This window comes from Poecilia formosa, unplaced genomic scaffold (assembly GCF_000485575.1).
Source record: "Poecilia formosa unplaced genomic scaffold, Poecilia_formosa-5.1.2 Scaffold8, whole genome shotgun sequence".
NCBI classification, from domain to species: domain Eukaryota; kingdom Metazoa; phylum Chordata; class Actinopteri; order Cyprinodontiformes; family Poeciliidae; genus Poecilia; species Poecilia formosa.
Genome location: NW_006799947.1, coordinates 4,825,311 through 4,840,828, shown reverse-complemented (window position 1 = coordinate 4,840,828; position 15,518 = coordinate 4,825,311). Strand labels below are relative to the sequence as shown.

The window sequence follows — 15,518 nt, the reverse complement described above, 5'->3', positions numbered from 1 at the left end:
TTTATTCATTACATTCTGAGATTGGGAGCCATTTTACTCTATGAATAGATTCCTGGCATGTGAGAAACCCCGTTGGTTAAAATTAACAAATGCAGCCAGGCAAGAGATGGCCTTCTGCAGTTCCTGTCGGCGAAAAACTAAGCACCAATATGCCAGAAAAAATAACCGAGGCAGCCTGCGACTATGTAAATGTCACACAAATGATCAACTTACAGCCAGATAGATGACAGAAAAAAATACCGTTGGTATGTGAACTACAAATCCAACCCTTAATATGAGAGTTAGAAGAAGTAACAGCAAATATCAGACACCATCTGCTGTCCTGCGACGGTTTCATCATCCAGCTGGAAAACAGTGAAGGCACATGAATGGATGAGTCCAGCTTGACAAAAAAAAGTGAAAAATCTGGTGTGTAAAGCCTCATCTTTACCTATACTGAATCCAATGATCTCTGAAATATATATATATATATATATATATATATAAATCCAATTAGATAAGTAAAAATATTCTTAAAAAATGAAATAAATTACAAATCAATTAAGCAAGTAACTTGTTGCGTATGAATATTCTGCTGTTTGTTTGTGCTGGGAGCTGATTTGGCTGGTTGGTTCACCTGGTTCAGAAGATCTCCACTGAGACCTGAAGTCTGTTTGCGCTGCTGTTCCAACACGCTGCAGACGTTCAGCATGTGAGGGAAACACGTTTCCGGCTGCCAGCACTTCCCTCGGCCACTGCAGGGGAGGACGCAGGCATTTCCATGTCTTTATCGCAAGCATGCCTGAGGGATGAGGATAAGGGAAGGATTTTCTCTAGAAGCAAATATCCCCAGGCAGGATGTATGTTTGGGTTTTGAGTGCTGTGAAATGATTGAATCAGACTGTTTGACAAGGTGGAAAGCTCTGACCCAAATAAAAAGCGCTAGGTAACAACTCGCTGCCTCGTGTGATTTAGGTATGGAAGCTCTTAACGTCCTCTGGTTTTGCAAAGGAGTCAAACAGTTCAGACGTTTACATAATATTTGGCATGAATATTGTACAGGTTAATGACTTTTAAGAGTTTATTTTAAAGGATTTTTGAGGACAGGTGGTTGATACAACTTCGTTTGGTTTTAGGAGGAGAGAACCTTTGAATTAACAGCTTCACATTTGCAACTTTGACACAGTCTGATGTTCAGACAGGAAGATAATCCCTAGCACATATTAAAGCTGGTTTTGGAAGAGATGACACATGTCAGCATTACATTTCTGGATTGCCCTTAAAAGGTAGATTTACATTTTCTGGACAATCAGGACCAAACATTTTAAATTTCTCTGCCATTTCAGAGAAGAAACCCTTGGTGAAATATTGAGCCAGAATTATGCCAGAAATATAATGGAAACATTACTCACTGGTTGCTATGCAACTTCCTGAGATATTTATCAGCATGAGAAGCCTGCACATATTGTGACATATTGTGATTTTAAAGATGATTAAAAAACAAGATCAACTCAAATAAATCATTAAAAGTCCAGCAGTAATGTGACAGTCATGCCAGCAAACTTCTCACCCAATCTGTACCTGTTAATTGTGGCAACACCTACAGCAGCTCAGACTGTGGGATCTAGGAAAGACACATTTCTCTCTACTCCCACCTGTGATCTGAATCATGATCCTGAACCTAAAAGAAATCCCATCTGCTTTAAAAGAGTCATTGAGATCAAGGAACGACTTTTATTCAACCAACGCATAAACACAGAGCTTTTCCAGAGCACAAAGAAGCACAGAGGAGAGCAAACCGAGGGCAGACGTGCGTCGGTCTCTCGGGACGAGCAGATGGTTGAAATGTGGGACTGTCCTCAGATGTGCTGCTGAGTTTTTACTGGCATTATTCGCAGTAGCTTTGGCATAAACTCAGGTATCTATTTGTGCTTTTTTAAATCTGTAAATATACATTTTGAGTGTTTGAATTTTCTTGACTTGTACCAAACTTTAGTAGTTTTATTTCATTAGACGTACTGTAATTTTTTAGTTTCATTGAATATGTGTGTGGCATTATCAAATACTGAACACTTTAGCATTGCTAATTAACAATGCCTGTCCATTCAGTACATGTGTGCATCTAAATCAAATTGATAATCTCCTCTTGAAATGAGAAACAACAGATATTAGAATACTTTATTGCAGCAACGTCTTATATTTTGACAAAATTCATGTTATTTTGTGAATATATTTGCATGCATTGATGTGCAAGTGTCATGCAAGGCAGCAGATACTGTTTTCTTTTTTTTTAGCACCAAGTAATTCAGTTTTTTCTCACATATTTTTGATCTACAGTCTAAAAACAAACATTATTTCACTCTTGTCAAAATGAATAAGCATCTTTGCATAAAGCACCACGGCTGTACATGTTTACAGGAAACTGAGAAGTTTACAGAAGCACCAAATGTCACAGTAGCATTGATATGAATGCCATTATGAAGACTTTCACAAAAGAACACTACATTAAAGCAAAATGAGAAAATGTTGATCACGTTATGAGGGAACAGCATCATCCAATCTAGTACCGATTAACGTGCCCAGCGTATTAACAAAAGAGAGCATAAGATGTTGCATCGTGGGTGAACTTGTCATGCACAGGTCATTTCTCCCTGCCGCAGTCGGTGCACAAAATGTCGTCCCGCTGGGTGAGGAAGCCGCGTCCCACCAGAGACACAGAGCACTGCATGCAGGTAAAGCACTCGCTGTGCCACTGGCGCTCCTCAAATGAGATGTATTTGGCACCTGCCAAACCTGAAAAAGAAAAACAGGTGACATGTATGTTTGCTAAAGAAACTCCAAATTGAATGCACACACTTTTTTTTTCCCTTTTAAATTTTATTGCTAGTGTTATCTAACTCGTCCGGAAAAGCTAAAGCTTACACTTGTTATTCATTAACAACTGACCTCATCAGTTGTTAAGGATGAGGTCATTAACAACCTTATGAATGGTCTTTCATAAGAAGACCATTCTTCTTATGAAAAATGGTGGGATGTAACTACACTGGTTCGTTCCCTTGCATGGATCTGCTCTTTAATCAAAGTTCACAAATTTTCAGGCTGAGGTTGGGGCTTTTAGACCATTCATTTCTTCATTGTAAAAATCAGCTTTCATGTGTGTTTGTGATCATTGTGCTGCTGGAACACTATCAACCATTCGATGCAAGATGGCTGCCTGATGTTTAAAGGAAACTGGCTAGGACACAACAGCATTGATATCGGTCTCTCGTGCCATAGCCCAAGTTTGAATTTTCTAAAGTGTCTGTCAACCTGCTGACGCACAGTCAGTATTTGTAGATTTGTGTAATATTGTGTATCATAATCACTATGTTTCATTTTTACTATGTGTTGAATGGGAAGCATCTGCAATAATTAAAAATCCTTTAATCTGTTCCTACTTTTGAAAGTTTTTCCTTTTTGTTGTCTCTCCAGCCGTTTAAATGCATACCTCATGATCCCACGTTATTACGACCCTTATGACAGCAAAGTTATGCAAAACATACAGAGAACGACTCACTAGAAATGGGTTTGGTGCAACCGACACACTTCTTTGCATACAGGTTGCTGAAACAGTCCAGGCAGTAGGGGTAGTTTTCCCTGGACGTGAAGCGATACCCTGAAAGCTGCTTTCTGCAGCCGATGCAGAGGAAGCACTCACGATGCCACGGCTTATCTTGATAGGTCACGCCACCCGTGGTGATGGCCTGATGTACACGATACAACAAATATGAGCGCAAATGGTAATTCTTTCTCAGATTGACCTGAGTAGTCATTACATAAAAATTACACACTTATGTTTTTTTTTTGTTTTGTTTTTTACCTTCTTACAAGCACAGCACTGGTATGCAAACTGCTTTTCAAAGCAGGGCACACAAAAGTAGCCAGAGTCTTTGGGGATGAAAGACTTGGTTCCTATTGGCTGTTGGCAGCGGTGGCACAGGAAGCAAGTCTCATGCCAGCTGTTCCCCTTGTACTCCATTTTTCGGGAACCTGGCAAACGACACGAGAGCAGCGAAGCCAGCATATGGCACCTCAATGACAGAATACATGCTGCCGAAAATAGTTTTAGTTGGTCAGTGGAGCCTGTGCAATCTAAGGTTAGAGATTATAGATGGATCTGCATAACTGGTATAATTACTGGGTAACTTTATAAAGGTGATGTTAGTAGTTTATAATATAAAATGTTGTAGAGGATTATTGCAAATACTGGACTAAATATTGTTCTGATCAGGAAATATCTTTAGGTTCTACATGCAAAAGTGATTTGTGGAAGTTGCACGTCGACAAACAACCAAATCAGAAGATCCTGATTCAGTGCTTTAAGAGCAATTTTAAAGCAAATTTTATTCTAATTAGGCAAGTTGATTTTGTAATGAAAAGTCCTGGAAAAATATTTTTAGAACTATAAAAGCATTTTAGGAAAACTAAAACATTTCTCACTGATTGTAAACTGCTTTGTTCTTGTTTTTTTATCTTTTACTTGTTATGCCTACATGTACTATGAGCGCGGCTCAGGTTTAAATATGTACAAGTGTTAATGAATAATTTATAATAGCAACTGTCATTATGTTTTAAATGCGGCCGCCTCGAATACCAAACTGCTCTAACTCGTAGTTAGACTTTCCACATTAGGGCACATTCTTGTATTTGCTATGTTCCCTTTTTATGTGCACTTGGAAAAAACAACAACTTTTGAGTACAAATTTGTCTTGGAAGCTGAAAGTTTCTGAATTGACGGTTTTCTAGTTCCAAGTCTGAAAACACTAGGATTTGTTTTGGTGCTTGCCATTTCAGATAAATGCTGTTCTGACTTGCTCCAGCTTCACAGAAAAAATAAAAAATAAAAAAAGAAATTCCAAGGAAATCACATGAAGGAGTATCTGTCTACATCTACTACAGATAACTAAACTATGACTGATATTTACTTCCCAGAACTTCTCTTCAAAAACAAGCAGATATCAGAACCATCACTTTACTGAAGAATCAGTTTCTAGCAAAACTATGAGGCTGCTAGGTGTTGTACTTATGCTTTACTTGGCATGATGTTTCCCAATTATCCATACTCTGTCATTAAAAACTCTGATTGTACTGTCTTACGTTATATTTCTTTCAGTTTTTGTTAAATTGTACCATAGACTGTAGGGGTCTTCATCTTTGAGCAAATCAAAGAACCATTTTTACCCTTATTTCAGGTGAATAAAACTAGTTCAGAGCAGCAAATATCACACAATGTTTTGAAGGAAGGCATTTTATCATTTTTGATAAACATCTACTGTTGGAAACTTGATGTCATTTTAAAACATCCATCCTTTTGGTTCTATTTTTGGATATTAAAATAAAGAAAACTTAAGCAAAAAAGATGAAGAATACATTTTCTTCTTGGATTTATTTTGTGGAAAATCATTTAAAATAAACTGTTTCCTACTTAAAGACAATGAATTATGGGCATTCAATGCAGTTATTCCAAGAAAATAAGGATAACTGAGAAAATGTGGTTTATATTTGAAAGCATTAGATGTTCATCATTTTAACAAAAATTATTCTGCAAGGTCCAAAGAGCCATTTATGACTTCAGGCCTGCAGAACGCAGACCCTTGCCCTAAACTATCAGTGCCCCCTCCACCCCCATCAGTACCTTAGAAAACTTTTTGGAGCTCCATTTGCCTGAAAATGACAACTCCTAAAGGAATATGCAAGACTTAAGGGAAGGAAGCCTTATAAACAAAAGAGCAAAACTGGCTCAAACTGAAAGGTGAGAAAGATAAGTTTTGTTTGGCCATTGAAAGATTTCAGCTCCAGACACATTTGACAAATCCCTGTATAAACCTGATATGGGCTTATTAAAACCAGAGATTAAAAGCTCACTCAGTGCTTTGGAAACTGTAGATGTGGGAACAACTGCAGAATGGCTATTAATAGACCTTGTGTTTGGATGGTTTCGCTTGCAACTGTTGAGTGTTGCTAAGATCAATAAAGAAGCTCTCAGTTTCACTAATGACATAAAAGTTTTGCCCAACATATTACCCTAAGTGTAATATGTTATTAAACACAGTAAGCCTCATTCTTAATCTCGTGGAGCTGTGTTCATGGCTGCCAGTACCTGGCATGACGGTCTTCTTGCAGGTGTTGCATTTGGATGAGTAATCGTGTGCATAGCATTCAGTGCAGAGCAGTAAATCCTCCTTGGCTGCAAAGGCCTTCTCCACCAGTGAGCGGCTGCACTTTGCACACTTGAAGCACTGCTCATGCCAGTGGTGATCCTTATAGGACAGGTCCTACAAATGTTGAATCCACATTAGCTTCAGATCATTCAGCTGCTACTCATTCAGGGAACATTTCTGCAGCAGCTGGAGTCTGAGGATGACATATATTTTTTTCCCCCAGGGCGTCATTGTTTCATACTTACCCTGAAGTTGCAGCCAATAGGTAAAGAGCACACTTCACAGCAGTTAGCAAATAGGTTCTCGTAGCACTTTGTGCAATACTGTGTGTCCTCTTTCATGATGTACTTCTTCCCCAACAAAGAGTCTTTGCAGTAATGACAGTCAAACCGCTCAACGGAGGACATTTTGTTTCGCTTTTCTTTATCTGTGGGTCAAACAGAGCAGCAGGATGAACAGACAACGAGGACGAACAAGAAATATTATTCGAGAAGTGTGGTAGTCCCTGGACTTCTCACTTTTAACCAAGTAGAATATGCCGAGAAAATGTTCCCTCTTCTTCCCCAAAGAGCAGAGCTGTCCTCTAAAGCGTCTACCTCGGCTGATGTGAGGCGAGAGTGAGGCTGAAGTCAGGCACAGCGATGGTCAACTCGTCCAAACACTGGGATGAGGCAGGGATTGAAACAGGGGTCAGGGAGGATTATGGGGTGTCTAGTGTGGGGCTCTTCTATAAATACAGACCTGCTCATATTAGTGGTAATCTCTAGAGAGAATGTGCATACTGCGCTGAATCCTCCTTCACCTTTTAAGGGAGCTCATCGAGAACACATTATGAAAGCCTTTGATTTGGCCTCATTGTCGCCGATTTACCCACCGTGAAGCTAAAAAAAAAATGCAAGCAGAAATTTCATTCTGGATACAAAAACGTACTCTTGGGGAAAAATGTCAAGCTATACGAATGATAAAGTGATCAATTACTGTCATACAGAGGTCCAAAAGCAGAGACAGCTGGCCATTTGGACGCTGCGACATGCAAGGGCACACTTGTGGAAGTTGTCGGGGGCACAGGCGATTACAGATGGCTGATGAAAGGTAGGTGCCAGCAGCAGCTTCGTGGATGCCAGGTACTGAACCTGAGAGCCAGGAGCCTCTTACTGTTTGCTTGGCAGCACTTCACAAAGGGAAAGCTCCGGCTTAGTGTGCGCTTAATCCATCCACGGTAAAATAAAGACAAGGAGGAGTAGAACAGGCAGTTTAAATGTGGACTATCTTGCTAATCATAGTGCTTCTTTGGTTGCAGATCGTGTTTGGTTTAATAAGCTAAGCCAAGCTCCAAGGATAAAAGTCATCATGTAGGAGACAACAAATGTCAACATTTATAGCACCTTGTAAAGGCACTCATCCCTCTTCAACTTTTTCCCAGTTTGTTAAGCACAACTGTGCTCTGAACAGCTGCCAAGACATGGTCGACCACTTCAGCAGATGGAGCGCCTTCATCAGAGAAGTCAAGAAGTCAATGGTGACTCTGGAGGAGCTGCAGAGATCCACAGCTTATGTTTGGGAATCAATTGACTCCACAACTATCTGTCTTTTTTGTAAGAGTGGTGGAGCAAAAACATTGAAAGCATTGAACACTGAAAGCTCTAAAAACTCATGCTAAGAGATGAGGCAGCAGACATTTGGACAAAGGTGCTTCCGTCATATAACTTTTTGACCAACATGCAAAACTTTATGTGTGACAGAAGACATTGCTCATTAACCTGAGCACATCTCCCTTTGGTGAAACATTGGTGCGGTTTTCATGGACAGAGACATGGAAGACAAATGGGGGTTAATTACAAGATGATTCTGGAAGAAAACCTATTAGACACGGCAGATTTCAGACTGGTGAGGAGCTTTACTTTCTTTCATGACAGTGACCCTGAACACACAGCCAGAGCTACTCTGGTGTAGATTAGGTCAAAGGGCATAGTTCTGTTAGAAAAGATTTTTATTTGTAAGACTTTTAAACCAGATGCACTTCTTCTTCCACTTCATAGTTATCTGCCACACAATGTGTTGATGTGCTGCATAATACAATAATAAATAAAAAAAATCCACGTCAAAGATGATGAACAACTAATTTCTGTCGAGACCCGATACATGCGTCTGTATCAGTTTTCCAACGACAATATGGGGGGTGTGGGGGTGTGGAGTCTAAAATAGCCTGGGAAAACCACAAGTCTAATCCCTCACAGATGCAAACGGGGAGGTCAAAGAGAAAGATGAGGCAGCGAGGAATGAAATTCTTTGAGGATGAACTCTGTTCCCTTGTGTCTTCATTTGACATTTACCTCATAACAACCTCTCGTAAAGAGAAGTATCTGAACTTATGCATTGGTAACGACTGAAACCCTTTTCTTGGCTCAGCCTGTGGTACTGGAACACGGTTCTGCACTGTATGTGGGTTGCATCTTCCAACCTCCAAGGCGCAGGGCTAAGTTATTTTTGACCCACATCAAACACGTTACGTAAGACTCTCAGCACAATAACTGTATCTGACCTGAAGTCATTCCTTACTCGAGAAGTCTTTTTTTTTTTTTTTTTTTTTCCCCGAAGTGGACAGATTCTCTGGATTACGCAGAGCTACACGATGATTCAGATTAAATTATCAACGTATGAAATCCTCTCTTCCTCTGGTGTCTCGATGAGTGATTGATGAGCACAAAAGCCGTGCAGACGTTAAGTAAACCCTGAAGCGACTACATGACAACTGCAACATTGTGCCTCCTAATCTTTTGCTGTTGCACATCTGTCGTCATGTGACATCGAAGCAAAGAGGGAGTGACCTATATTTCCCCATCCATCCATCCATTTTCTGAACACCCTTGTCCCTCAGTGGGGTCGGGAGGGGTCCTATATTTCCCCATCAAATAAAAATCATCATGGATTTGCAAGTTAAAGTCACGTAAAATACATGGCATGTCAACAACCCGCAGATTATCATGTGGTAACTTTTACACACTAAGTTTTATGGTGGCTCTTGTTTGTGATTTTCCTCCGCACAACAATCAGCCTCTTGTAATATTAACCTGCACAGCTGGTGGTGCCAACCCTACTGAGCAAAAAGGGGGTTGCTGATTTTGCATGTTCCTTTTTGTCTGTCAATCGCCGGAACTCGACCAGTGGGCAGCTGCCAACAGATTTTGTATGCAGACTGTCTAAGTCCAGTAAATAGCCCTTTATTTGACCTGGACTCGGATGTCCTCTTAATTTATTCAAGCTTTACAATAAGGTGTCAGCTGCTCCTTTTTGCCTAAATCAGGCCGTCCCAGAGAAGAAAAGCGTTGACTGTGGTGGCGACTCCTTTGCGGCGGGGCGAGAGATCAGCATGACACAGACGCATCTGTGTGAAGTGCAAAAGCTTTGCTGCACCAAAGCTGACAGCTGGTTGGCATGGTGATGATAACATAAGTGGCTCCCATCAGGCTGGAATGAGGGGCAGCTTTAGTAGTTAATGAGAGGAGTCACACAAACCTGTCCTTCTGAAGGCCTCTGTGCTCTGCTGCCATGTGGAGGGCTTGCTTTCAACACAGTATTTTCAGCTGAACAGGATAGTCACAGAGGGGGCTGTAGGAGGCAAGGATGTACAATCATTTCAGTCTGCAGTCTCACAAAACCATAAATCCCTTCAGCAAGGCCTTGTGAGTGCCTTCACTAACTCATCCCAATTCCCCGGCAGTCCTCAGCAAAAGGGAGGGTGTGATTCTGAATGGATGTCAAGATCGGTGACTTGTATCCACGGAGTTTTGAATAACGTGTCATGTTTTGTGGGTTTTGGTGACGAGATATGCACGGCGGACCCAGGCGTTGGAGAACAGTTGTAGTTTAATGATGAGCAAAAGAAGAGCACAGAGAAGTCCAGGCAGCACAGGTGAGCATAAACTCAAACTCTGGCAGCACCGGTAGTCAACAACACAACATGACGAGACAGTATAGACAAGGATCCGACAAGGACCTGGGAACACAGGTGGGATTAAATACACAAGGGCTAATCAAGGAGCATGAGACACAGCTGGGAGCTATCAAGGACACAACACAGGAACTAAATTAATGCACAGAAACCAAATGCTCAATTTTAACTCACCTGTGATACAAAAGATTAATTTTAAGTGTTCAAAACTGTAGGCTTTGGTAGAGGTGAATGTTTTCGGTTGAAGTTTAATGAAACACATGATGAAAGGAGTGTAAAATGCATAAAGATTACAATTACACATTCAACCCCTAAAGTATCAGAAATTCTGTATGTTTACATAAAATACAAGCAGACATATTGACATTTTGTCTGTATTTTATGCAGTCAGTGTTCATTACAAATAATGACTACAGCTGTGAATATATGTAATCTGTGTTTTTGTTTTCACAGCATCTTGGGATGGTTGCCAAAAGCTGTGTCCACGTCGGGTTAATTAAGTTGAGATGATTAATTATGCCCAATGAAATATGAGAAAATGCCCTGTGATCCTTTCAGGAACTTTGATGATTAATACTAATACTAATTAGACATTTGAAAAATGTTTATATCAGTTTGGATTTGTTTCGCTACATAAACTATAAATTGTACAAGTTGAACTTGAATGTCATAGAAAACCCACCAGTTTCAGGGTCCTCAACACAAAACCACTGTAGTATTCAGCTTCCTGAATACTACAGGCAGCTGGATTCACATGTTATTTTCTTTTATTCTGCTGATGTTTACATTTGGCTTAACGCAGCTTTAGATGAACATTTAAGTTCAGTGTGGAGTTAGTGCCTCATCCTTTTTAAAATTGCTTTCCTGTTGTAGCTCAGCTAGAACAAAAAAAAAAGATTTTATTTGTCACAAAGAAAAGTTAAAATAATGAGAAAGAATTTATTCAGATACTTCTTTTTATGTAACTTCCTTGGATCATTTATTATAATGCTTGAGCACTAGGTGATCCTTTTAAATTTAAGTTTTTATGAACAAGATCTCATTTTGTCATAAAAAAATCTCAAAATAGAGAAAATAACTTAATAACAGAATAGGTCCAATGACCATGCTGAGCAGATTTGTATAATTTGCATGAAACTAGTCTCTGAAACAGTTGTGGTGCAGTGTAAGACATATAATAGCTTTTCTCCCTGGTGAGAGTTGTCCCCCAGTGGACTCATTGCATAAAGCCTGTAGTCATAGCTTCAGTTGTTGATTAGTCTCTTGAGAAGTGTTGGCTAAATCTGTTGGCGTGTTCTTTGTTCCTTACTAATGCGTTTTGACATCAGATTGAAGAAAAACAGCATTAGAGCTCAAGGTTATGTTCAATAGTGAAAGAAAAAACATTTTCACATGCAGTGTCACGCACAATGTAAAGTGAACTCAAGGAAATGGGAATGAATAGATGCTTACCGTAAGAAAACCACTAATTAGTGAGGGTAACAGGAACAAATAACAAATGCAACAGAGCATAAAGACTGAACCGTTGGAGCAAAGGAAAAAGTTCATGTGACCTTTTGAGTCCTGATTTTACCAAATCTGATTTTGGCTCCACATTTGTGTTATAGTTTTAATTTGTTCGTTTGAATTAATTGTTTATTGTTTGTCTTTGTTTTTTTCCCCTGGCCTCCTTGTTTTGTGTAGGCTAGCCTTTGTGTACAAATTCCCTTTTGTGTTCATTGTGTGAGATCAGTTCATGTTGGTTATTCTTAGGTTTGTCTTATTCAATATTTTCTTTTCTATTAATTAATTATATAATTAATTAATGTATGAATTATGTAATTATTCACCAATATAAAAGAGCAATTTTCTTAGTTCTCTTTTGCATCTTGATAGATGATAGAAACCAAACTGCTTATAGATTTATATCAAGGGAGAATACAAACATCAGCAATTTTCTCAGCTTAAATTAAACATGGCTTAATTTAGGCCATGTTTATAGAAATTGGGTAAGAAATAAAGGCACTACGATCATTTTGTGACAGATTTCTGCTCATCCCACATTGGAACAGCCTGGTTTAGTGGACAGACTCACCGTGTAGTAATGGCGCCTGCAGGAACGTCGCTAGCGTTAGCGGCTAACAGGCGATGTCCGAACCAGTAATGTATATCAATGAGGAAATCCTACAACCTGTGAAATCTGACACCACTCCGTTTTTATTTACTTTTTGTGAAGAAGGAAGTTGCGCTGGTCTTCTTAAGAGGTTTTGTGTCTATTTCTTCAGTAGATCTTGGTGCAGCGCCCCCACAGGCGACGGTGGTGGGGGATGGGGAACGACGACAGGTTTTCCAGTTAGTTTTAGTCGTTTGACACAGTAGTTCCATTGTTTTATTTTTCAATAATACTCCAAAGGTTACCATATCTCTCGAAATAGATTCAGGAAGTGCAATTTTTGATTTGATCCACCTTTCTAAGCAAATCCAAAATATTTTGGTGTGACTGCAGTCATAGAAGACATGGTCTATTGTTTCAACATCACTTTCACAAAATGAGCATCTATTGTCATCGATATTAAAGCGATTTCTTAGAAGTTCTTTTGAGGGGTAAATTGCATTTAAAATTTTAAAGTGTGTTTCTTTAGCTTTTGGTTGAATGGGGAGTTTTAAATAAAGAGTTCTCAACCTTTCAATTGATTTTTTTTATCAAACTTGCAAAGAATGTCATTTTTATTTATTTTCCCAGGGAATAAAGTCTCATTTAAACATTTTCTAATTGTGTGGTTATTGAATTTTGGATCAGTGAGTGATATTCCATTAATAAATAAATTGGGTAATTGTGGGGTCATCGGATAATATGTAATTATATTTTTGAACTGATTGATAAATTGTTTTGGTAAGGCATTATATAATTTTGTAAACTCAACTTTTGGGGGAAAGAAGTGATATTTGGCACAGAATTGTTCGTAGTTTAACATGCAACCATTAACATCCATTAAGTGTATAATAGACCAGATATTCTTTTCCATCCAATCTTTGTAAAATAAGGATTTATTGTGATGTAGTATGAATCTGTTATTCCATATGATAGAGCCGTGTGGCGAGTAATTATGTACATAGAGCAATTTCCAGTACAGTAACACTTGTTTATGGAACTCTGATAGTTTAATGGGCAATTTATGTATATTGAAATCAGCTAGAAGAACAAGTTTTAGACCACCTATTTTGTTAAAAATATAATTAGGGACACAATACCAAAATAATTGGGAATTTTTAATCCAGGATTTTAACCAATTAATCTTAAGAGTTCTGTTAAGACATTCAAAGTCAATTACTTTCAGACCGCCATCTTTGATTTCTTTGATCATATGACCTTTACGCAAGTAGTGTGGCCTGTTTCTCCAAATAAAGTTAATGTTTATTTGGTTAATAGTTTTAGTTAAGCTATTTGGGACAGGACTCCATGCAGAAGTATTCACAACGCTTTCAAACTGAAGACATTCTTGTGTTGGTCGAGTGCACACAATGAATGGAGTAACCACAGCATCTAAGACTTTCTAGTTCTGCTAGCTATGCTCCCAGAACTTGCAACAGACTTTTTAATTATGAGGTGCTACTTACAGTGTTAGGTCCTGTAAAGTAGTGTTAGGAGATGGTTGCACAAAAAAGTATTTTGAAGAGATTTTTTATGTTACTTAGCATAAACAACATAATGTCTTGATATATTCTTATTTTTGTGTGTACGTTTTGCTACCCTTTGGGACCTTAGAGTTCAGCTTCACGACATTTCCTATTATTAATCTAAAATACTTGCAGTATCAAGGCTTTAGGCCTGCTCTGTGTGAAATAGTTCAACCCGGTCTTGGTGTCTGTGAGGGAACAAGATGGCGACTATGTCAACGAGAGCCGATGTCAACGCTTCAGATGACGCATGGGAGATTGTTTAGTCTTCTTCTCTCAGTCTACCTGTTCTGCCTCCTCTCACTGATGCACCTGGTTCCTGTCTATTGTCAAGTAATTTACCATTTACCTTTTCACTGTCCTTCTCGCTTCTTCAGCTTCGTCCTTGACAAACAACTCTAATTATTACAATATCATTCGATACAGTTGGCTTCATGTTTCTGTATACAAACAAAATAAGTTTGGTTAAGGCTGTAGACATTTGTTGTGTTTCTGCACTACATAAATTCACTTGAACTGAATTGTCTTGTGTATGTAAAAATCTGGTTTCAACTCAGTTTTCCACGCAAACGTTTGCTGTAAAAAGACCAGACTCTTCATTTATTCAAGTTTGCTCATTTACCCGTACCTTTATTCACTTCATTTTCCCATTCACACACGCATCCACAGTCAGAGCACATCTAGCAAAAACACAAAACCCATAAAACGTAGAAAAAAGGTATTTCCCCTGGAATTTCCAAATACACTGATGACACTTTGCTTTTATACAGTAAAAACTGTAAAAAAGTTTATGTTGGACCAGCCAAAATCTGTGGCTCATTTTGGCAAAACTTCCTCAATAAGGCAATGAAAGCAGACTGCCATCTGCTACAAATTTAATATAAAACTACCTCATGCTCTGGCGCTACTAGCATTGCTTGTAATCTGTTGTCCTGCTTAAGTGTCTCTCAGTTTTTACCTAAAACCTCTTAATTGCATAAAGCATCATCAACAAAGTTACATCCCAGCTCCATTTGCTTTCCACACTCTTACAATAAGATTTGAATATTAAAAATATATACAGCACAATTTATTTCTTCAGAAATCCAGTCGTAACTTCATCACACTGGATAAGGACCAGACCCTTGCAGAAAAGAAGTGCAAAGTAAAGAAGTAAAGTAAAGAAGTGATTCTTCTAACCAAACAACGATATTGCATTAACAGCAACTTCCACTCACCGCTGGGATCTCCACTTTCAATCGAGGCAAATATTACAAAAAGTAACATCTTTCACATATGAGGAAACAAATTTGAGCAAATAATGAGACTATCTAGAGACTATGTAAACCAAATCCCATTCATTGATCATTGATTGATTGATCAATTAACAATCCAGCTCTCCTTATAACACCCATGTGCACAATTATGAAAGTGGCTTCAATATTTCTTCACACAAAGACATATCCTGCATTAGACGTGTAAATCTGACATAAAAGCATGTAAGAATAACATTTAAATAAAGTACAAACATTGTTCCCAAAAATAAGAAACTGCTTTCACGTTTAACTTTACATTCTTTTTCATGTTTGCTTACTCGCACTCTTCATGTAAATATTCCATTAAATTATCAGTTTGACTTTTCTCTGAGTACAACATTATGAAGAGGTGATGAGTGCTGCACAGTCCATCAGCCCCAGTACCACTTGTTAAGGTTATTAAATGCCCTGTATTCGTTCTTCCGTCTCAGGTAA

General features: G+C 38.7%; 1 protein-coding gene and 1 long non-coding RNA gene across 2 annotated transcripts in view; one reads left to right on the top strand and one right to left on the bottom strand.

The window, feature by feature from the left end:
- Positions 1-2,143: 2,143 nt before the first annotated feature.
- On the bottom strand, positions 2,144-7,477 carry LOC103155023 (four and a half LIM domains protein 2-like). Its single transcript, XM_007576547.2, has 8 exons — positions 7,158-7,477; positions 6,921-7,060; positions 6,698-6,840; positions 6,425-6,606; positions 6,119-6,293; positions 3,839-4,008; positions 3,536-3,722; positions 2,144-2,772 (listed from the first exon to the last, which is right to left on the bottom strand). The coding sequence occupies exons 4-8, from the start codon at positions 6,584-6,586 to the stop codon at positions 2,621-2,623; spliced, it is 846 nt and encodes a 281-aa protein (XP_007576609.1). The 5' UTR covers positions 6,587-6,606; positions 6,698-6,840; positions 6,921-7,060; positions 7,158-7,477; the 3' UTR covers positions 2,144-2,620.
- Positions 7,478-14,415: 6,938 nt separating this feature from the next.
- LOC107833500 (uncharacterized) overlaps positions 14,416-15,518 on the top strand; it is a 23,166-nt gene continuing 22,063 nt past the window's right edge. Inside the window, exon 1 of the long non-coding RNA XR_001659247.1 lies at positions 14,416-15,514. This is a non-coding gene — a long non-coding RNA (uncharacterized LOC107833500). The remainder of the gene's footprint in view (positions 15,515-15,518) is intronic.